The 23118-nt window shown below is 36.3% G+C and overlaps 1 protein-coding gene across 3 annotated transcripts in view; it reads right to left on the minus strand.

Moving 5' to 3' along the window:
* The window catches only part of NEBL (nebulette), a 251854-nt gene that overhangs the window by 19152 nt on the left and 209584 nt on the right, over window positions 1-23118 (minus strand). Inside the window, exons 22-28 of one of the 3 annotated variants that reach the window (XM_068212616.1) lie at window positions 20120-20212; window positions 19633-19726; window positions 17661-17752; window positions 15446-15550; window positions 13841-14012; window positions 9774-9866; window positions 8671-8799 (exon numbers count right to left, since the gene is read on the minus strand). In XM_068212616.1, coding sequence (XP_068068717.1) covers window positions 8671-8799; window positions 9774-9866; window positions 13841-14012; window positions 15446-15550; window positions 17661-17752; window positions 19633-19726; window positions 20120-20212 — 778 coding nt within the window. The remainder of the gene's footprint in view (window positions 1-8670; window positions 8800-9773; window positions 9867-13840; window positions 14013-15445; window positions 15551-17660; window positions 17753-19632; window positions 19727-20119; window positions 20213-23118) is intronic. The other 2 variants (XM_068212600.1, XM_068212607.1) reach the window with 2 other exon arrangements.

A 23118-nucleotide genomic window follows, 5' to 3' on the forward strand; every position in this document is an offset into this window, starting at 1 on the left:
CTCTGGATAAGTGACGTGGTAAGTGGCAGCCTCATAGCTTACAAAAAGCAAAAACCAGTCCTGTTCTGGCAGAGCAGACAATTTTGATGTTCTGAAAATGACATCAGCTTCCCCAGACTGCTTTTGGAATGGTCATTTAGGACTGCAAGACCATAAACACTTAAAAGAATTTATTTGATAAATGTAATTCCAGAGTAGGCCCTTCAAACAAAAACTTTTTCAAATGAAAGTAAAGGTGTTTATTATAAAATAGGGTGTTAAATGATCTCCCAGAAAATTCAGTAAAATATTTCTAAGTGTTATCAGCCTTTAAAAATATAGGAAAAGGCTGTTTGTAGTGTTTATTCATATTCATGTTTTTGTCGGTTTTGCTAAAAAACAGCACGAAATGAAAGTGAACACAATATAAAATTACAATTTAGAATTAATTATATTTATTATTATCTTCATCCAACATCTTTGAACAGTTGTTTTGGGGATTTTAAAAGTTGTATGAATTCTATATCTGACTCTTTACGACTTTATGGCCAGCTACAACCATCTACTTTACTTAAAATTTATTTCACCTAAAATACAAATACATTTATTTCCCTTCCAGATTCCACTGACAAATTTTTACTACAGCACTCTAAAAGAGAAAATTACTTAAACTATTTGGCTTCTAATCCTAAAACTAGAGTCCTATTTGTTCCTAGTTTTTAATCCAAAAATGTAATTTTTGGGTTATTATGATGAACACAGAATATTCTAAACCAGTTAAATGTACTGACAAAAAATTTGGTTTGATATTCAACTGCAATATCTTTTCTAGATGTTTAATTCACTCATTTTCCTCACGAAAGTAAGTTAAATACATTAAATACTCTATTGCAACCTGAGGAAAAAATAATTATTAATAGGGTACAGATTATATAGATTAGATATTGTCATAGCGAATTTTTCTAGAAGTTCAAATATAAAAGATCATTTTATTCAGACACCACTACAAATATTAGTTTGGCATTTTCTTCAGTGGTAGCTGTACAGTCCAAGGAGTTCAGCCTGTGTGTCTATTAACAGCTGCTATGCCACAACAGTCGTACACAGCCCCATTTCCCCACTGGTTCTGTGCCTGGAACACAAGCAAATCACAGGGTCTGTTACAAACAGACCTTAGTGCCACCTGCCTTTTTTGCCTGACAGTCAACCTAAGTTGCAGCATGTCTCAGCTGAGACAGCAGTACAGTCTGCCTTTTCACACACCAAACTACATTATTTTATTTATGAAGGCACAAAATGTCTTAAAGCCAGCCCAAGGCATCGTCAGTCGTAGTGGGGCCATGGTGTACCACAGGAAGCTGCAATTCCTACTTAAATTGTGACTAGGCACAGCTTTGCTCTAGGCTTCCTCACAAAAGGAAAGATTTAGTAAAATGAAGGTTAACATGTTACATTACCCACATGCCTTCAATTATAATTCAAATTCTCTTACATTTACTGAACATCTACTGTTGCCCTTGTGCATTAGAGAAGCCTGCAAGTTCTTCTCACAGAAGCCGTGCTTTGATTTCTGTGCATCAATTTATTTGCACAGTGGGTATAACCAATCTGAACAATGGTGGAAGGATAGCATTTAACCAGAATCATGTATGTCACTGCACACAATTTTACTAATTATATTTATTATCTACTGGATATAACACTCTCTGAAGTGTATCAAAAGCTGCTCTAGGGAACCACACTGAACAACTGAAACAACTCCTCGCCAAGGGAGCCATTAACAGTTCCAACTGCTGAGTCACTTGGAAACTTCCTTTCCACTTTCTGCTCGCCAACTGTTTAATGGAAAAGGGAACATCAAACTCAGACAGCAGGCAGAACAAACAGAGGGATCCCCTGAACTGCTGCTATACTACAGAAATTAAAAATGGGATCTCTTCTGGATTGCCCTCCACCTGGATGTGTGAGGTCTGTCTTTTGATGCTGCCAGATGCCAAGAGTGTGGGAGAGAAGCATGGGAATCAAAGATAGGCATAAGGAATCTAAGCAAATATATTTTGGAAGTATGAAATGTATGTTCTCCCTGGAACATTAACTCATCCTCAGTGAACACATACTGAACGAAAATGTGCTTTCAGACGAATCAACAATTTCTATCTTAGCCAGCATGGAGTATTTAGTTTTATTCCCAGCACCCTATACCAGAACTTAATCAAAATTTAACTAAGCAATCACTTGAATTACTATATGAATTTTCAAGATTTATGTTAAAAAATCAGGTTTTACAGATAGCCAATACTTCTTTATGGTGGAAAATAAAGAAATATAATTTTCTGGACTAATTTCTCTCATATTCTGCATTAAAAAAGCACTCAGCAGAGGACACTAAAAGTCCAATAGTCCAGACTAGGACAGAAAACTGATAATGCACAAGATAGTGCATAAATGTAGTCCCAATGCCTTTCTGGATTCCTATACTTACATGGCTTAAAAGGCTTAAATGGATCATTCAGAGACAAAATTATATATTAATCAGAATTCCTCTTATCATGTAAACACATAGAAATTAGCACGTTTGTAGGGAACATACTCAACTTGTTTCTAACTGATATCTAAATTCTTACAACTAACTTTGTCTTTACTTTTTCTTCTTACCTCAAATCTAGAGGTAAGAAGGTTTTTAACACCAGGAAGCCTCCCATTGTTTTCAAGAACTCCTCTAACTGTAATGACATTTTTTTTTAATCTGGAAAAAAATGCCCTTTGAATATTAGGAGTCATTGCAAAACAGGAGGCAGAAGCTAAAACAGCAGAACACACCTTCTTCAAATAAAAGATGCAATTTTCAGAAGGGAGAGAGCTCTGTCTTGCTCCCTGAAAAACCCCATCCTTTTGGAGTACAGTGTGGTTACAGCAAACCTTTACAAGGGAAATTGTATCATTTCTGTAAAAATTTATTTGAGAGTCAAAGACCAGAGTTCACTGATTTGGAGAGCAAGCTCTTTAACAAAGAAAACTCTTCATGCTAAATAATTTGTGGCACCAGAGAGATTACAAATATATACATGCACTCGTGTCTGTATAACATACAGGAGACCTATTTAGTTAAGTTCAAAAATATCACAGAAGTTTGTGGGTAAGTTATTTATTATTTGACTGCAAGCATTTGCAGTACATTACACACTTAAGAACAGAAAATCACCTGATTACCAAGATGGAAAAACAGTTTTACCAAAATGCTGTTGAATGGAAGAAGACTATTTTTTCCCACATGTTAGCTTTCAGGTTGGCAAACCTGCTGGAGGCTGGCATGTTAAAGAAGGAAAACCAAAGTACCATCTAGTCTGAAATACAAAAAAGTCAGAAACAGATGTAAGAGTCTGGTGTCTAAGAGAAGTGTCAATGTGACCCTCACTAAGAGGTACCAAGAGTAGACAGAGAGCATAATTTTGATGTGTTCAGCCTTCTGTGGCAGAGCAGCCTGCTGACACACTTGAAAGGGGACAAGAAACCCACAAATACCTCTCGTTCTTCCCATGAACTGTACAGTTCCTCTCCCTCTGAATGCTGTGTTTGATTACCGGACTCTGGGGAACACTATGGAAACAGAGTTCAGCTACCTAGCAGAAAAGAACAATTCTCTCCTGACTGACAGAGAAGAAAATATAACTGCTGTGCCATTCTGCTTGACCTCCCCAGAATGGCAGAGCTTAGCAACTGAATATGAATACGAAGAAGAGTGAAGGATTCCTGCCCTGTACTCCCGACACCTGAACCTGGACATGGAAGACAGATCTCTCTATTACAACATAAAGAGCAGCAAGATATTGTTCCCTCTTTTTTACTTCAACTTGTCTTTTATTAATGGTGATTTTTTCTAACCTCAAAACCAGAGGGGTTTTTATAAAAAATCATGGGAAGGACAGATCAAGGAAGGGATTTTCAAGGTTTTCGTTCCTCTTCTTCGTTCGGCTCTTGGCACAGGAGAAGGGTTATGACCACTATTCCAGTGCAAGGAGACTCCTTGGCTTCATACTGGGAAACATCTGCAATTCCAGTGTGTGAAATAAAGAGGGATTTTCTCTATTTTATCTGAGCAGTTTGTAGTCTTCTGACCAGACTAACCAGTAGCAGAAGGAACAGCAAAGTTCCTTGTTCTAGGATTTTCTGTGGTGTATACGTGTGTATGTCAAAGCCTCAGGCAAATCCTATGAAGAATCATTTTACGTACAGAGTTACAGATATTGGTGTGTGCTGGGGGAAGAGAAGGAGACATCCTTGAAATTAACATTTAAAATGTCAGTGTTAGGCTGAGGAATAAAAGGCCTCTCCTTGAGCTGGTACACAGAACAAGGTTGCGACAGTGACACGCAATACCTAAGGTCTGTGTTTGCTCTTTGCAGGGCTGTGCTCACACTGCAGCTCAAAGAGCAGTTCTTCTAGTGGCCTACAGTGAGCTCCTGCCTCAGTGAGGAAAGGAGGAAGATAACCCCTGGAGTCTGAAGGAAGGGAGGGGAGCAGACTCAGCTGTTCTGGAGCCTTTCTTCTTCAGAAGGTTCATATCACACAATGGTGACATGCCACTGGGGAGAGAGATAAAAGGACTTACTGTTTCTCATTGATTAAACTTCCACTCCAAGCTAGATAAAGACTTCAAAACTTTAAGAAAGAGACTGCAGCATTGTGTTCTCTTCAGTCTTCATAGACTTTGGAGTCATATTGATAGCAATACCCATTTGCTGTATTTATTCCTCAGAGGTTGTTTGCACTAATTGTTTGTGGGTTGCTTTTTTGTTATGTAATATCAATGAAGTACCTAAGAAAAAATTTCAGTTTTCTCACAGCAATCTACAGATTACTTTTAAGGCAGGTAACAAGATAAGTGGTTTCTTGAAATCTGTGTACTTGGATTGCCAGTGTGAGTAAATGAAGATAACTAACCAGGCAAAGATAGAGACTTGTGTGTTGATGCCAGACTATTCTCATTAAAAAATGAAAGGGAGACCCTAAAACTAATATCAAGGCTCCTTTATGCTCACTACTTGTCTGGTGGCAGCAGGTGAACTGAGTCTGAAAAACCTGGCTAAAGGAGACAAGTGAAAATAGCACACATGCAGCCAACCAGTAATATGCTGGCTCCAGCCAAAGACATGACATTTCAGCACTCATGTTTAAAACACAACAAAAGGCCCTTGAAAATTCTGTCCTAATATCCATGAAGGTTTCCTACATTACATGTGTTTTTGGGAGTACTGCAAAACTGATTTCTGTCTCCTACAGACTGATTTCTATGTATCTTTTAAGATAATATGATGATGACATAGAAAATAACCAAGAAACCATGTTTCTTCCCCACCAGAGTAACAATATATTCATAACTGAAAATGAACTGATAGTCAGCTCTTATTTTTCTCCATCTACAGACTACACACAATTTAAAATAAAAATAAATGGTCACTTATTCTGAAAAAGTCTGAACCTATGGTAAGGAAAACATTTATGCATCATGTCAATATGCTGATACACACCTAGACAAAGGTGTGTATCAAAAAAGTCAAAAAAAATTTGCACACAAACTAGACATCAAGAGGAAATCAAAGGGAAAAAAAAAAAAAACTCACAAAAAGGAAAGGTCAAAAGAGGAGAAAACCAGCCCTGAAGGTTTCAACTAGAAACTTTCCAAAATAGTGCCAGATTGGCAGAGGTGTTGAGCCATATGATTGAACCAAATCATTCTTTCCTGGAACCTGAATGCAAACTAACAGGGCAGAACTTTACTCAAAGGGAAGGAAGGGGAGCAAGAGAGTGAGTGTGGAAAGAGCTAGGAGAAAACCACTGTACAAGGCTGCACAGAAAATCAGAGCAGACAGAAAAGACTTTATAAAGAATCTAAATAAAACCCAAAACATAACAGTTGAGATGTTTTTCAGACAGAATGTTGTCAAGAGAGACCTAAACTTCAGAACTTTGCTGTTTTTTCCTAGTTTTCTGTGGAGAAAAAACTGCCTAGTCTGTCTTTATAAGTAAAAATAAATCTGACACCCATATATCTCAACCTCTCTTTCTGAAGAAAAAGATCTGAAAAACCCCTCCAAAAGTAAAGAGTTCCGTGCCTGAGAAGTTGCAACATCACTGTTAAAAGCACGACTAAAAGAGAGAAATCATAGAAATCATTCTATTCCTTTTTAGCCAAGTTGAAAATACTCACAAAGTTGAAAAGTAATTTCAAAAATATGATTAAAATGAAAGCCCATTAACTGCACTAGCTTGCTGGAAACTGTTAACAATTTTTTCCCATTGAATTTTACCAGCAATACTCTAAAATACTCTAACAGGGAATTTTCTGGACTTACATCACGCAAAAATCTACTGATTTTGTAGAGAAGGACACATGGGTCAACTCAACATCATAATCTAAAATAACAGTCAGGGAACAAAATAAAAAGAATTCTAATGAACAATGTTAGTAGCTTCCCTGTGCTGTTATTACTGGAATTCCTCAAGAGAAGAGAGAGTTATTTAGACCTGAATAAGCCTTTAACATCTGGTATTAAGTCAGAGACCCAGCTAAGGGCTGGGAAGAGGTAGTTAAGGAACAATTCCATCAGCTGTGGCAGGCAAAGATTTGAATTATGTATCCCATATCAGTAAAGATATCTAAAATAAAGTAGCAATTGAACAATGTAGGAATATGTGAAATATGATGAGACAAGGCCAAAGACACTCAGAGACTGGAAAATTGGTTACAGGTCTCCAACTGTCTTTCATGTTGGCACACCATCAGATAGAACAATGGCCACTGAGAAACTCTGCTGATCTAAGAGTACAAACTCCATGAGAAACAGCCATGGAATCTCACCAAAATAGATTTGCTTCTCATTTATGGTATAAGAGACGTTGTATAAAGGTCATGGGCTAACTTGCCTTGTGGCTATGTGCAAAATGACTTTTTGAATGGGATGAAAAATGTTGGCATTTTTGGCCAAAGATGCTATCTTCTGCTAGCTGTCTCTAAGTGTTTTTACAGAAATGGCATTTTCTTGTAAATCACTAGGATTATGTTCAGTTACTTAGCTGTGGCACTTATTTCTTCCCTGCAATGGGAGCTGTCTACAGGTGCTCAAATCCTGGCTGGTCAGCTGGGTTAAAACAGAAACAACCTCTTGCTAAAATATGTTGATCTTGGGAAGGATCTATTCAAGACATCACCACAACAATAGATTCAAATAGAGCCATGCAAAGCAAGCTTACTAGTGCCAGAACAACCAGGAAAATAAAGCCCATTTCCTATTCTCAAGTAGTAAAAAATATCTGTTAAAAATCAAATGAAGCTGGCAAAGCAATGTTGAAATGGCTTGGAATACTTCCAAAGAAAAGATCAGAACAGCTATAGACAAACAGTGTGCACTGGACTGTTAAGGCCACTTTGCACCATCACAGGAAGAGAAAAAACAACATAAATGTGCATCATTGCTATCATCTATTAAAAGAGTTGAGAATATAGTTAAAATACCAAATAAATATAGCCAGATATTATAAAAGGCAGTACATTTCTGTCAAAGATATGTGTTTCTTTCTTTGTTCAGAGTTAGCACTTCAGTCTGAACACCTTCTCCCTCACCCATTCTTCATCAGAGCTGCTTGTATGTATTTACACAGCACCCATAAAAAGGTAGACTCCATAAGTACCAACCACCACAGTAACAGTACTCCAGTGAATGGGCAAACATGAACAAGTGCAGCCTACAATTAAGATGCCTTAAAATCTTCTAAAAGCATGGGCAATTCAATGTTGTGTAAGCAACTAATTGGTTTCTTACAAGAAAAAAAAAGTAACCCTTTGGATAACCTTTCCAATGCACCATTTTTTCACAACTGAGAAGCAGAAATTACTATTTTAAAAACTATCTAATTAGAATGCAACAATTCAGAATATTTTCAATTCATCAGTCAAGTCTAATGCATACTGTAACACCACTTGGCTGACTAGACCCTTATTCATCATTTTCCTAAATTTTCTTCTAATCAACAGCATCAAACAGGTACACAATGTGGGTTTGTACCTGAGAATGCAGATTTGTCAAAGTATTCTAATATTAATCCATGTTAAACCATAACAGACTACATAAACTTCCCAGCTGAATATTAACCTTGGTCCTCAAGCCACTGAGAGGATGAGAAAATTTAGTTATGTGAGAAAGAGAGAACACAATAAAACTCCTTGGATTTTTTTTTAAGGATCAAAACAGAGAGCCATAAAAACCTGCACAGTTGAATATGGGAAAAAGTACTTTAGTCACTAAAATACTATGATATACTTGATTTACCCACTGAAAAGCCCAAGGTAAATATGTTTTTTTCAGGTTACAGGTGTATTTCATTCAGTTACATTGTGACATTCAAGAGAAAAAAAAAACATAAAACCAGATTCATGTACATTTTGTAAAAACACGACACACTTTCTTTAAAGCACTGTAAATAGGAGTTACAAAACTGTGAAAGAGAATTCACAATAGAATGGTATGACACGCAGAAACTGCGCAGTCTTGCTTTACTTTCTTTGTCAATCAGGCAATAGCTTACAAAGTTTCTACTTGGGACTACACAAGGATATGGAGTTAATACAGGCCTGTGAAGTCTCAACTCACTGCAACAGTGTTGTTAGTGAAAAAAGGTGGGAATAAAGGGTACCTCCTTCATCAGATGGCCTTGTTATCTCACTGCAGTAAGAAAAGGTAGGGTTCGTGTCAGAGCCATCTGATTTATAATCCCCCAGGCTGGTAGAATGTAAATACTGCTTACTGTAACGGCTTGCTCTTTCTTCAAAGGTAGAAAGAAATAAAGAATATCACAGTAAATAGATGATGGAAGTGCAAAGACAAGCAACAACATAAACCCCACCACTGCTAACATTGCTATTCATACACTGATGGCAGTAAAATTAGAGATAAGTAAATTCTTTGCAATTTTGTTTCCATTTTGAGCAGCGTTAGATCCAAAGTTTGCTTCAAAATCTAATACAACTAAGCTTTTTCTTTGCTTTGAAAAAATAGCAGAAATGGAAGGTGGTATTGAGATATCAGAATGGGAAGGGATAACGATGAAGAATACAAAACTTTCCAGTGGAAAATCAAATTATTCCTTTATCCCAGCATGCATACAAGTGCATGTGGAAATACAGTTGTATGTTGTTCAAAAGAATACTTAAAAGTTCCAAAGTAGCAAAGGAAATGCATGTGAAAAATTAAACATTCAAAATAAACACTCTTGTGCAGGAAAAGTATCGATTAACTTGTAAAGCCAAAACCCGCTCCCTGTTATTACATTGCTTTCTCTTCTTTTCTATGTATCCTAAAATTATGAACACCTTGGAGTTGCAAATAATTGAACAAAGCATAATGTCATGTGCCATATAGGCAAAATGTGCATGGAAAAGAAATCAATTTTGTAAATAGGTCACTTTCTATAACTCTGAAATTTCATAAGGTCCAATTATTTGAAAATTCTACTTATAAGCAAGGACAAAGTAGGTCAATGCTTTTTAAATGGCTACTTGTAAGTGGCATGAATAACTTGTTTAAGATAAGATTTATTTCACTATTTCTTATCTCCACATGTGATTACGGCTGAAGTTCCTATAAAATACTGCTTTTAAACTACAACAGTTATAAATATATATGCAAGAATGCTTATAAAACATATGGCTGGCATATTGACCTGAAAATTTACAGTATCAACTTAGTTTCACAAACATGAAAAGCTGAACTGGGCAGAAGTCAGGATATAAGCAATACCAGAAAGCATATGCAGACTCCTAGACTGAATATTGTCCTCCAGAGGATCAATGTCGAAGATGGAGCCGGGATCTGTGCGCCAAACTTTAAGATCTTTTTCCAAAGCACAGAAAGTATAAGACAGAGAAACAACAAAGGAAGTAAAAGCATGAAAGGAATGAGCTTTTACAATTAGCAATCAATTTCCTTCATCTAGAAATTAACCAAAATACCTAGATATTCACCTGAAGAGATCAGAAAGCTTAATTTCCTGCTTAAATAACCTAGTGTATTAATTTTAAGCACTAACATTTCTTTAAGGAGACTGTTGCTCCTAATTTTTCTGCATTTTCTAAACATGACCATAATATGTTCTTAAGTCTCAATAAACATATTAGAGCTCTCTTCCAGTAGCAGAACCAAAATCACCAGAGGTATAAGATTATTTCCCCAGTTCACCAGGAGCATCCTTATGTGTGGAGATGCTGCAGTGTATATCCCTATAGCTGACAGTTGGCAGTACCCAGCTCCACAGCTAACAGAGACAATACAAACTCTCTTTTGAATACAGCAGAGATCATGTCAGCATAAAAAGAATCAGGGCCATAGCTCATCCAAAATAAATTTCTACTAATTGCTTAATTCATGTAAACTCAAAAGTATCTTTCTTAATTAATATCCAAAAAATTAACTAATTCAGCTGTAGAAATCTGCACTGTACACATCTACCATAGGATAAAATTACGTCCACTCTTGAACTTAACAAGTAATTCCATGTGCCAGTGTGTGTGCCCAGGTGGCCAAAAGGCCAATGGCATCCTGGCCTGGATCAGCAACAGTGTGGCCAGCAGCACCAGGGCAGTGACCATAACCCTGTACTCAGCACTGGTGAGGCCACACCTCACATCCTGGGTTCAGTTCTGGGCCCCTCAATTCCAAAAGGACATTGAGGTGCTGCAGAGAGTCCAGAGAAGGGAAATGGACCTGGGGAAGCATCTAGAGCACAAATCTGATGAGGAGAAGCTGAGGCAGCTGGGGTTGTTTAGCCTGGAGAAAAGGAGGCTCAGGGCAACCTTATCATTTTCTACAAGTGACTGAAAGGAGGTTGCAGTGATGTGGAAATAGGTCTCTTCTCCCACGTTCCAAGTGATAGGATGTGAGAAAATGGCCCCGGGTGTGCCAGGGGAGGCTTCTATACTGGATATTAGGAAAAGATTCTTCACTGAAAGGGTTGTCAAGCACTGGAACAGGCTGCCCAGGGAAGTGGCTAAGTTACCAACCCTGGAGATATTTAAAAGATGTGTTGACACGATGTTGAGGACATGGTTTTGTGGTGGGCTTGACAGATCTGGGTTAATGGTAACATCTGATGGTCCTAATGGTCTTTGCCAATCTAAATGATTCTATGATATCTGATATGTCTAAAATTAATAAATCTTTAAATCTCTTCAAACCAGTTTCAACTAAAACCTTGAGGTACAATATTATCAGTCAAAGCACAAATCTACCATTTTTACAATAGTTTCTTCTTGGGCAGACCTGGCTGCAAGATTTACTCCATATACTGGAAGTAGGAAAAAACCTGTCTTCCCAGATTTGCTCTTTTGCTGGTTTGAGAGGTACCAAGCTAAGTAATGGGTTGTAGGTAAAATAGGACTGTGAGGACCCAAATATTTCATGTTTCAAATGATTAATAGCCTAGATGCAATGGAAAGAACAGACAAGCTAACAAAATAAATCCCATGGCTTTAGAATACATTCAGTGTATGTACATTACACATTATCTACAACTCCCATAAGGTGAGGTGTAGTGCTAACTCCTTCCTGCCAAGATAAATTAAAGCCAATGCAAAATCTTTTGATAAACTATGTGTTAGTCCTAAAGGAGATAAATTATGCACCTACATAAAGTACTGACAGGCATGAGAAGGGGAAGGGGAATTGGTGAACACCCAGCTTGTCCTGTTTGATCATGCCTTAGAAAATGAAAATATAAGTATGGTTTGATGGCAGCAGCACTGCAAGAGTCATTGATTTGTATTGATTTTATCCATCTCTGTAATCTGAAATAACATACATAGAATCTTGGCAATATATAACACAAATCAATTTTATTCCCTGGTTCCTTTTCCCAAGGTAAAATATCCTTATATTCATGTGAGAATTGTGGTTTCTCTTTAGTAACAGATCCAAAGCTCACTAACATCAATTTATCTTGATGGGTTTAGAATGGATTAGTAGGATTAAAACTAGTGTCTATTTGCCAGAGCAGTGTCATTAATTTTAGTAATCAGGCATTTCAAAGAGTAGCTCTAGCTTCACCAATAATACATTAAAAATCAGCCAGAGGGATTCTGACACACTTTTCCTAACTGGCTGAAAAATTTAGAGCTACAAAAAAATACTCACGAGAGTCCTAAGTACGTTTTTCAGTTTGCAAATTTTTTTTGAGCTGCCAACAACATTTCATGAGCAGGAAGCTCACTGCTTCTTTTTAAACAAGTAGGTATTATAATTGCAATTTTATTCCAAAAAAGCATTAGCTGAAATAGTCATGGCCTTTTTCCCTTAAATAGTTGTACAATTTTTGCTGCTTGGCAGGCATGGGAAATTAAGAATTTCCGTGTTTTGATACTGGAGTATTTTTAGGTGATAAATAATACTATATATTTCAGTTCTTACAGCTCAAGAATCTATCTCAGGGATGTCCTTCATTCCAATCTGCTTGTGCTAGCAAGGCTTCAGCTGCTGAATATGGGATTGCACAGATGGCTCTTACACAGGGCTACAGCACACATGCAATGCAGCAGAGAGCAGGAGGCTTGTAGCATACTCTAAAGAGCAAATTGCAAACTGAATGTCGCACTGCAATTTTACAGAAGCCTTTTTCATTTTCTTTGGCTGCACCACAACTATGAAAGTGAGCAGTGATGGAAGATCATCAGCACCTGCCCCAGGCAGAGCTCTCTTAACACACACTTTTGGGAAACCTCTTCTCATATAAAGCTACCATAGCTACAGACACATAAAGGATGGCAACAAAAAAGGAAAGAAATATACTTCGTTATGTGGGGGAGACTTATTTGGAGACTTTAAGGAACAGACTGAAAAAGCATCTGCCAGGAATAACACAGTTAACCTTGATTGAGGCAGGAGGATGGCCTATGTGACCAACAAGTTAGTCCATTTCACCTGCAATTTCTTGAGGTTTTGAGATGCAAACTTAAAGTCAGCCTCACTGTTATCACTACATATGAAGAATTTCAGAGTGCTATCTCAGTATGGTTTTTTTGTATGCAGATCCTCTGGGGTCTATATGGCTGCAAAGCACACAAAAACAGAAATGGGACACACCAAAACAAAAGGAAATGAGAAGAAAAAAAAAATATTACTGCTTCATTTGCCATAGCAGACTTGCTGACTTTTCAGCAATTTCAAATATCCACTTCAATCTTTAAAAGGAGCTCATTATGGTTATGCAAAATAATACCTTTATGCAATATCTTGTCTTTACATATAAATCTAATCTATATTCTATCCCTTGAACACCCACCCTTATCTTGGACCATCTTTCAGAACATCACTTCTCAACACTGGTAGCTGGCTTACCAGAGATCTAAAGAGTTAGTAATTAATTACAGCCTGAGATATTTTTACAGCTGCATGAAATTGTGAAACACAACGTAAATAGATATGTGCAATTCTGAAGAAATTACTGACTGACAGAAGGGGAAATTTCAAATTGGCCTGCAAAATTTAAACATTGATAGCTTGCAGAATCAGTTTTAATCATCTTTCTTCTGTGTAAAATTAAGATTGTAGATATTCTGACATTCCTTTTAGAGTCAAAATTCAGATTTAAAGTAACAGTAACAACTATCCATATATTTTTTTTTTAATTACAGAGCAAATGACAATATATCTCCCATTCATTCCCATTATGACTTCTCCAGAAGCTGACATGGAACCTGCAGTTCAACCATAAGTTTCATGGTGAAAAACGAGAGAAAATGGAATCTGGAGAGCAAAAACAGGGGCTTTTATCTTCCCCACCATGCTTTCAATAACAACAGTATTTAACAGCTTACCAACAATTATTCCAGGTCTTCTATCCATTTCAACAATATGTGGATGCACACCTTTATATGCTGCATCACTCACAATTTGGGTGTTTTTTCGTACACGTTCTGTTATAGGATCATCTACCACTGGGGTGAAGCCTCTGCCCTTTGTCTTCTCAAAATCTTCATGATATTTTACCTAGGAAAACAAGCAGAATTACATTTTTCCCCAGGTTGCAATTGACAGCAAATGGTTATTTCGTGCAGGAATGCAAATATGTTTGGTTTATGAGGCACTTACATACTTTAACTTTGCACCAAAGTGGAATTGTTATACACATGAGATAGGCTGGGTGGCCAGCCAAGTATTTTATATCACCTTAACTAGTTTTTCTGATATTTTATTATCAACTTTGCATTTTTTTCCATTGACACTGAAATAGGCACTAGCTTAAGCAGCAAAGCATCATCTTAATATCACACAGGACACAAAACAGACCTTCCCTCAGGAGGTCATCTAGTCCATTCCCTTCTTCTCTAAGACAGGACAGCTGCCTACTGATGCAGACAAATATATCTGTCACTAAAAATATTCCAGTAGTAACAGTTCTAAAGAACTCAAGTGTTGCCCTGTTCTTTCAGAAGTTTTAAAGTTCTTTTAAAAGTTTTCTATGCCTTCTGATGTTTACATATTTCTACTAGAGTTCTCACACACTGATCATGTAAATAATGATTGTTTTGCATTCTTCTTTGTGGGAGGAGGGAACTGATAGACTGTTAGTTTGACCAGTGTAGTTGGAGAGGTGGCAATTTTATCCTCCAATCCACTGTCACTTTTGGAATTCTATATATTGCAAAGACAAAAATAAGAGTTACTTTCTTTTGCTCTTTTGATCTTAGTGTGAGTGTGTGAGTTATTTCATGTTGTAGTGCGACACTCAAGCATTTTCATCCACTGATAATTTTGACTACTTGCACAGTATCATACAAAATGTATATTTTGCTCTTTTGTTTTATCATATGTCAGCTGGCTTTAAAAATAGGTTTTTTAAAATAATAAGTTATTCTAAACTGCCTGCTTTAAAAGAAAATATTAGAAAAAAGGACATTAGAGTAGAAAGTGTTACAGCACCAAGTGTTGGAACAAAACCCCAGTATTAGTAAGAGTTATAAAGGTAGTACTGCTGCTTATGCATATTTACATTATAAATAACTTAATCATCCATTAATTAAATTGATAAACATTCTCACACAAGCTGATGCACACAAAACAACTCATTCCAAGAACCAAAGTCACGCAGAAACCAGGAACATGCACAGGCACAAGGTGAAGTGTGTCACCTAATCCAGTGAAATTGTGATGCTCAAATAATGTGTGTACATTTTTAAAGAAAAAAAACCCAAAAGAACAGACATTTAACTGTTAGAAAACTGTTTATTAGTATTTTAAAAATGTTCATTACACTCCTATGCAGTTAGCAAACACTCCCTCTACAGGCGTAAGAAGAAAATATTCCTTCCATACCTGAGGAGAGAGTTTCATTAGTTACCTATATTAATGGAAGGCAAAATCCAGTGGAAGTCAAGTGCCATTCCTTAGAACGCTTTAGTCACAGGAAGAAAGTACCCTACCATTGAGATGTTGTTTTGTGTTTCTTTGACATGCCTGAGCTCAGGTGTGTCTAGAAGCACACTACGTCTACCTTTCATCTGCCTCTGATCACTGCTGTACTTCACCTGCAAAACAGCAACAACAGCACGGGTGAACTTTTTTGTTTACAGTAGGAAGGATGGTGAGAATCACACCATGCAACAGTACCTTTCCAAACCACAGTGCCCAACTGTTCTCTTCTTTCTTTACACTCATGTGGCAGTAAATTATTTCACAGTGAGGATACAGATGGCCTTGTATATTGGTAAGGCCAAAAGGCACATTTATTCCATCAATCACTTACTCAAAATAAAGTATTGATTTAAAAGATGAAATGTGTGACTGTTTGAATGACATAAGTGAAATCATACATTTATTGACTGAAAAATAATATAAATACTAAGAAAACACCACTGTGACTTAGAACATCCTTAAAACATGTTTGTACGGCTGATGATAAGCTACCTTCCTATTACCAAGACAGACACAGAGTCTGTGGGATTGGGATTACCTGAGAAACCCAGGAAATTCAAGTCCTACAAGAAGATTAATATTTTGGAAGGCTTATAACTCCCATTCAACAGCAAGTCTTTACTAGCAGGACAAAGCCACATCTCTGATTAGCTTATTTTGTGGCATTTTACAGACTAGTAAAGATATAAGGTTAATTATCTGTTAAAAATAAGAAAAAAGCATCACTCAAAATTCTAAAATAGTGAAAGTAGCTGATCCTACTTATTGGTTTGGGAGTGAATACTCTAACAGTTTTTTCTGTCTTGTTGAATTCTTCTACCAATGGCCTCTCTTGGCTCCTACATTGCACCATAACCTGTGCACTGTGTTATTTAATATTTTAGATTTACCTGTGTCTTCCCACTCCAAGTATTACTTCTCATATAAATTATGCAAAACTATTTCAACATGCATTTGTGATGAGAAAAACCATGTATTGAAACTGTCTAATCCTCCTTAAGATTATATATTGGCTAAGAAAGCACACCCATGAAAATATATATCTTGATGTCTGTGTTTCATAGGTAAGTTTGAAGTAATGTATGAGAAAAAAAAATATATGGTACTGCATATTCTTCAAAGCCTTCTTAATTAAACAGTAAATTCTCTTAGAAAATATATTCAGCTACAAATGCTTTTGAATACAAGGCATTTTCTGGACAGAATAATTACAGTCAACATAGGTTGATTTTTATCTTTCTCATTAACATAGAGGAGTATTTATCCCTGTAAAACAGCAACAACCTCAGTCACTTGGTGAAACACATTAAATTTTCACAAATTAAAAAAATATTTAAAGACTAGAACTGTTGTGACATTTTCCTCTAACTTACAACTACATACTTCAAAAATAATTGACTTTGGTAAATATTCATGAGCATTTTAAGAATATTATTAAGATATATGCAGTTATAATGTCAGACTCCATTCCTTTGTCCTTGGACATATTCTCTGACAAATCCAACCTACTTTTCACTCCTACACTCAGTTCTCAAGTGTTCATCACTTGTAATTCTCTTCTGCCACAGTGATTCTGCATGGAAGCTCTTCTATTTACCATCTGCAGTGACTTTGCCATAGATGTTGTTTCAGTCTTGAGGACAGACTGCATCATAACTGGTCTTATCCTTTACTTCATCGGGCTTTTTGCACTTATTCCTTGTTCCTCAATAGAATTGTCTCCTGCTTCTTACACTACTTTAGTAGCAATTACACTTTCTTACCATAAAAGCCAAGAAATAGATATTATCTTACTCTTTAGTATTTAGCAGTGGGACCTATTTAGAACTACTCAGCTCTAACAGAGGTGGCATGTCACAGAATGGAATGGACACTTCCATGCTTCGAATCACAAAAAACCCAAACATTTGCACTGAGGTTAAATTCTTATTTCCTTTTTTTCTTTACTGCAAAGAATGACTGACCTCTACTGACTCTTTCCTCGAAAAATACTGACACCAACACAACCACTTACTTTTTTTGGAAAAATAACCAGACAACCCTGAATATGTTTGTTGCACATATATGCAGTCCATGTCCTCAAGGAATAAAACCAATATCTCATCAGTGAATGATGTAGATGTATTTTGTTGACATAGCAATTGTAAAAGGAAAAGCATATCCATGTTTATATTTCTACAGTGACTGAAAAATCTGAATGACAAAAAGATTCAAACAACTTGCCGAGCTGATATTATCTTGATTCTTCCTGACTCTCTCTATCTCAGGAGTGACACTCACAGCAGTAGCTTTGCCAGGCTGCTCTCTGTAGTGAACCTATTATTTAACAGAATGAAATATATATTCATACTATTTCAGATATAGCAATATATCTTTGTTTTATATAAAAATGCATGACTTCAAGGTCATTCAGGAAGCAACTGAAAAGCTAAAATGCACCTGAAGTTTATTAAAGTTTATAAAACTTGATTTTTGAAAGATAACATTGATTTTTTTTTTTTTTTTACATACAGGCTGTTTATTAATGCATATCTGTGGATATATACCCACATATGCACACAATATCTTAGCATTTACCAGACTGGTCCTTGGCTCTACAGAGAAATAACTCATTTTCAATGGGGTTAAACCACATAAAATGCAGTAAAGGCAAGCAAAGCATATGAAAAACTGAATTTCAGGAAGGTCCACTGTAAATACATATTTGTCAAGACACAGAAATTCCATAAGATCTCCATCTATGTTCTAAATTTTATATATTACATATTTAAAGGTGATTAAACACAGAGGGTGCAGTACATCAGACAACTGCCAATTGAATCCAGCCTAATTTCACCATGCATTTGTTTAAATGTACTCTAGGAATATCCCCTTCATTACTTTGTAACCAAACACAATGCATTAACCAAATGCACATCCAAAGCTACATCAGGATCTAAAGCAGATCAGGACAGGATGTGGCATTGACAGACTAAGCAATCTAACATTAATTCTAGCCCCACATGCTGGGAAGTCAGATATGGTAAATATTTAGTAACAAATTCTGGCAACAAATTCATACCATTCATATATTTTTATGCAAACTAAATGCTTCCATACAAAAGCAAGCTCTTGGGTTTAAGTGATGAGGTTAACTGTGCAGATACATTATGCTCATAATTCTGCAGTGCACTGTGGCAGTAAGGCAGCTATTGCTTAAGCAATTGTCTTCCAGCACAACACAATTTTGGTCTGTCTACATTAATGTATTCCAATTGAAAAATTAATGTCTTATTAAAACGATGGTAAGCTTTTAAATGGATTAGACTCGCAAATTAACATTTATGAAGGTAAAATGATTATTCAAGAATTAATGTTTCTAGAAATGGCTGAAGTTAAAGAATCTTCACTCAAAGCTATTCCAGTGACTTGAAAAGAATTAAAATTTCCAGTGAAATTTTCACAACACAAAAACTGGTAAAGAGTAAACAACAGTGTGAATAGAAATACTATATAGACTGGCTTCAAAAAGAGGAAAGCAGTTTTTGAACAGAATACATTTTAGGAAAGCCAGATATATCAACAGTAATCCAGAAGTTGAGTTAGAAGGATAGAATTCTTGAAAATTGTGACTCAAAATTATTTTGGCAAATGCAGCAGAAAGCACCCTAGGGAAACACTGTAGCTATTTGTGGACCCATTACCCACAGCTGCTGATGGCAGCTCTCAGTGAGGAGAGTGCCTTGTCTCTCATGGACCCTTCAACAGAGTACAACTTCATCAGTGCAGGAAGGCAGTAGCATGTTCCAGTCCTTGTCTTCTTCTCTGTGTCCCTACTAATAGTTATCTCAGCCATTAAATACTAAATTCTTATAAGGAGGTTACTGGGGAACCAGAAGGAGACAGGTAAGAGAGTAGAAGTTTGAGCACAACTGTTGCTAATTTTTCTCAAAGCAAAGAAAAATAAAACTGCACTGCAGCCATTTCTTTAATAGACTATGTGATGGTTCACCTGCCATTTCCCAAACCAAGCAAAGCCTTGTCACAATTGTTTCCTAGGAGAACATTTTCAAGTAATTCCATTACTTGAATTTGAACACATTACAATACATTAGTTTCCCCCAGACTAAAGGAAAGGCACTACTTCAGAAAGCAGAACTTTGTATTCATCTTCTACACCCAAAAATTATACAAAGTATTAAAGGATAGCAACTTTCCATGCTGACATTCTCTTGATTCCTCTTGACTCTTTCCATCTCAGGGGTGACACTCACAGGTGTAGCTTTGCAAAGCTGTTCTTTGTACTGAACCTACAAACGTGTCAGAAGATATTACAATAGAGATTTCCAAGTAATAGAAGTACATAAGTGTGCTAAACATCACTAAAGAACACATTGCATTTGGATGGAAAGTACCATTCCTTAATAATCAATCCCATCTTCCCAAACAATACTTAGTACTCACCCTCTGGCAGTTCTTCTATTTCAAACACAGACAATTGTTATTTCAACAGAAATACTTCACTCTCATTCTTATGAATCAAATTGCAGGCAAAGGAATTATCATTTTATGATTAATTGATTAAATTGGTCTTTGTGGACAAACAGAAAGTAGCACAAACACCACAGATATATTCACCAAGACACATTAATAACATTTAATACAGCAGAGAGAAGTGTGCAAGAAATGAAAATGAGGCACACATTGCTAATATTCTTCTGGTTTTCCTTAACTCTCCTTAGTTCAGGTGGATCAGAAATAGCTGTTGCATGTCGAATTTCCTCCTTGTATTTAATCTGCACAATAGATATTAAAAAATATTATCAATTTAAAGAAGAGACAGGCACTAAAACACATCTATCACTTTATACTCTCACCCTTACACATACTGCACTACTAGACCACATCTACTAACATCATTGGCCTGAAAAGCAACAGTTATACTTCATTTCTAAAACAGTCTGCTAGGGTCTCTGATGTACCTTGTTTGATAAAATGCAGCAGAGTGCACTTATAACAATTCTAGTGTACTAAAACTCTTACAGTGGCAATATACATCACATAGGATTGTGGATATCTTCACCATAATTGGGATGCTGCATACACTACTTGGAGATTCACACCATTTTGAAAATGACTTGGTCTTACTATTAACTTGCTATGGAGTCTACCAGTCCATTTCAGAAACCAAGCCTTTTAGGCGTTCCTAAAAGGGTAGATGGCTTCAAAGTCTCGTTTAAGTTCTTTAAAAACACATGTGACAAACAGGTGAGAATGTAGTTGTCCAGATTGTTGAAGCTTTTGCAGGTGCTGTCAGATATTTACTGTTTTTTTCCTAACATTAAATTTTCAACTCTCTTCTCAAGACAAGGTACTTCTGGAGAATGCCCAATTTCATAGCACAGACAAAACAACTTGTTTTCCTCTAAGCTCATACTTGGAAGCTGCTCTGACTGAAATTTATAAATAAATCAAACCAAAGCAGTCCAAAGTACAGAGCAGGAATGGAAAATTACAGTCCAGACAGTGTAGGACTGGCAAAAACACTACAGCACTAGAAAAAAGGGTCTTTTAATAGAGACTATTAGGTAAGTTTAACAACTGGCAGTGCTACTCATCCTTAAAATGCTTCAAAATGTCTGTTACTTGAATTTTAATAAGACCCCCCCCTAGCTTTGTGGTATTGACTGACATACCACAGGAGTTTCCTCACAGATTTCATACTAACAAAAACACAAACAGATTCTCCCAAAGCACTTCTTCTTCCCAGTGCTGTGTCCAGTCCTGCCTGCCCCACAATAAAAACAAGTTTTTAAATGTCTTTAGTTATTTGTAGCTTCTCAGTGCAGATTCAGCTACAGACCCATGGGTCCATGGGTCTGTGGCTTGCTTTGAAAGTTCTGTGTGATCTTGGTTTCTTCCAAACCAATCATCACAACAGGTGAGATGAGCTCAAACTCCTTGGCTGTCACCACCTTGTATTTTAGGCTTTGAAAACACCATTCTTACGTTTTCCTCCTACATATGTAATCTGGAAGAATCTGATCACTTTCAGAACATGATTCAATGGACTTTTATGTGTGGTTGGTTGTACTGTGTTATTTTGGCGCCCTGGTGTTTCTTTCGCTGCACATTTGCTTCACATTCCACATACTAGTTTTGTTTAGCCCGGAAAATAGTTTTAAGGCTGTCTCAAGTTCTTCTGGCTAAATTCAAAAATACACATAAAACATTTAAATCTAATGGATTCAAAATTGGTGTAATTTACCCTTCCTTTGGGACTCCTGTAAATTACACAATACAATTTCCTTCTTACTGCACAATATAATTTCCCTCTCACTGACATGTAATTTGAAACATTCTTGTACATTGCCTTTAAATTTGGCATGTTACACCTCTAATAAATATTATACAAGACTAAAGTAATTTCAAATACACTACATGTAATAAAATAACTTTTTGTAAAACATTAACTCTACACAAAGACTAGCAAGGTAAAGGCCATGCTATTTACATAGTACCACTACACCACTAATGCATTTTGTACTTCCCTTGGTAGGTTTTTGCTCAAATGTGTTTACTAGAATACTGATCAACCTTTCATTTTTCCCTCTTCACCACTATTCAGGATTTCTAAAACAGCAAGAACTGTGTACACTATTTTTCCATTTCACTTTGAAATGTATTGTGAGAAAGCATTAGAGTAAGACTTCTCCTTTCTGTGTGACTAATCTTGAAATAAATGTCTGTGGTAATTGGAAATTTAAAAGCAAAATAACAACAACAACAACAACAACAACAAAAAGAAACAAAAAAACCCTCACCCTCAAATCAAGAAAATCAACAGCTTCCCAACAAGCAGGTTTCAACTGTTCAATATCCAACTATTTCAGGATTTAGGACACATGATAACTTGCACTGTGGCTCAAAATGACAAGATGAGTAGTGATGGATAGAGTAGAAATAAAATTTTAAGGAAAATATGAGCTTTTCAAAATTTTTTGGAAATTCTTTACTGACTTTACTTTGGTGGGAAATTAGGTGTTTAACACTATTCACTAAACAACAAAATTCTATGAGAATAGGTGTCCAGATACCCTAACTCATATTTTAACTAATACTTAAACACAACATATTAACATGTCTATACATTATTTTTATACTTTACTTTAAATCTAATAGTTAGAAAATTCATATTACAAACATAAAAATTGCCCCAGAGGAGTCCCCACCAAATATAACAAGGAAATGAACAATACAGTTACAAGGGTTTTGCTGCTTGGCAGTCACTTTTCAGGTTTTTTCCAAGTTTTGCCACATATTTATCAGAAGCTAATATATTATTTGAAGAAAACATTCATTTTGATAATTTATTTTGAATTGCCTATTAAAGTGCCAAAGACATTTGGAATCCTTAGATAAACAACATCAATTCAGAACTAATCTCATCAGATCCAAAGATCATCTTGTCACCAGAACATAAAGAAGATCCAACTCTCCACCTTTTCACACAGGTGAAGTCTGGACATAGTTTTTCTCATCTTGAAGTACAAACTGTATCAAGTCCTATGCAATACATGCAGTCTCTAACAGAACATGATAGATTTTCTCTTTTGTCACATGGTATTTTTCTAACCTGCAAATACAATTGCTGTTCAGTCTGCCATATGGGGAAATGCATCTCATATTTCTCACTCCTGAG

This window comes from Anomalospiza imberbis, chromosome 1, assembly GCF_031753505.1.
Source record: "Anomalospiza imberbis isolate Cuckoo-Finch-1a 21T00152 chromosome 1, ASM3175350v1, whole genome shotgun sequence".
Lineage (NCBI taxonomy): Eukaryota > Metazoa > Chordata > Aves > Passeriformes > Viduidae > Anomalospiza > Anomalospiza imberbis.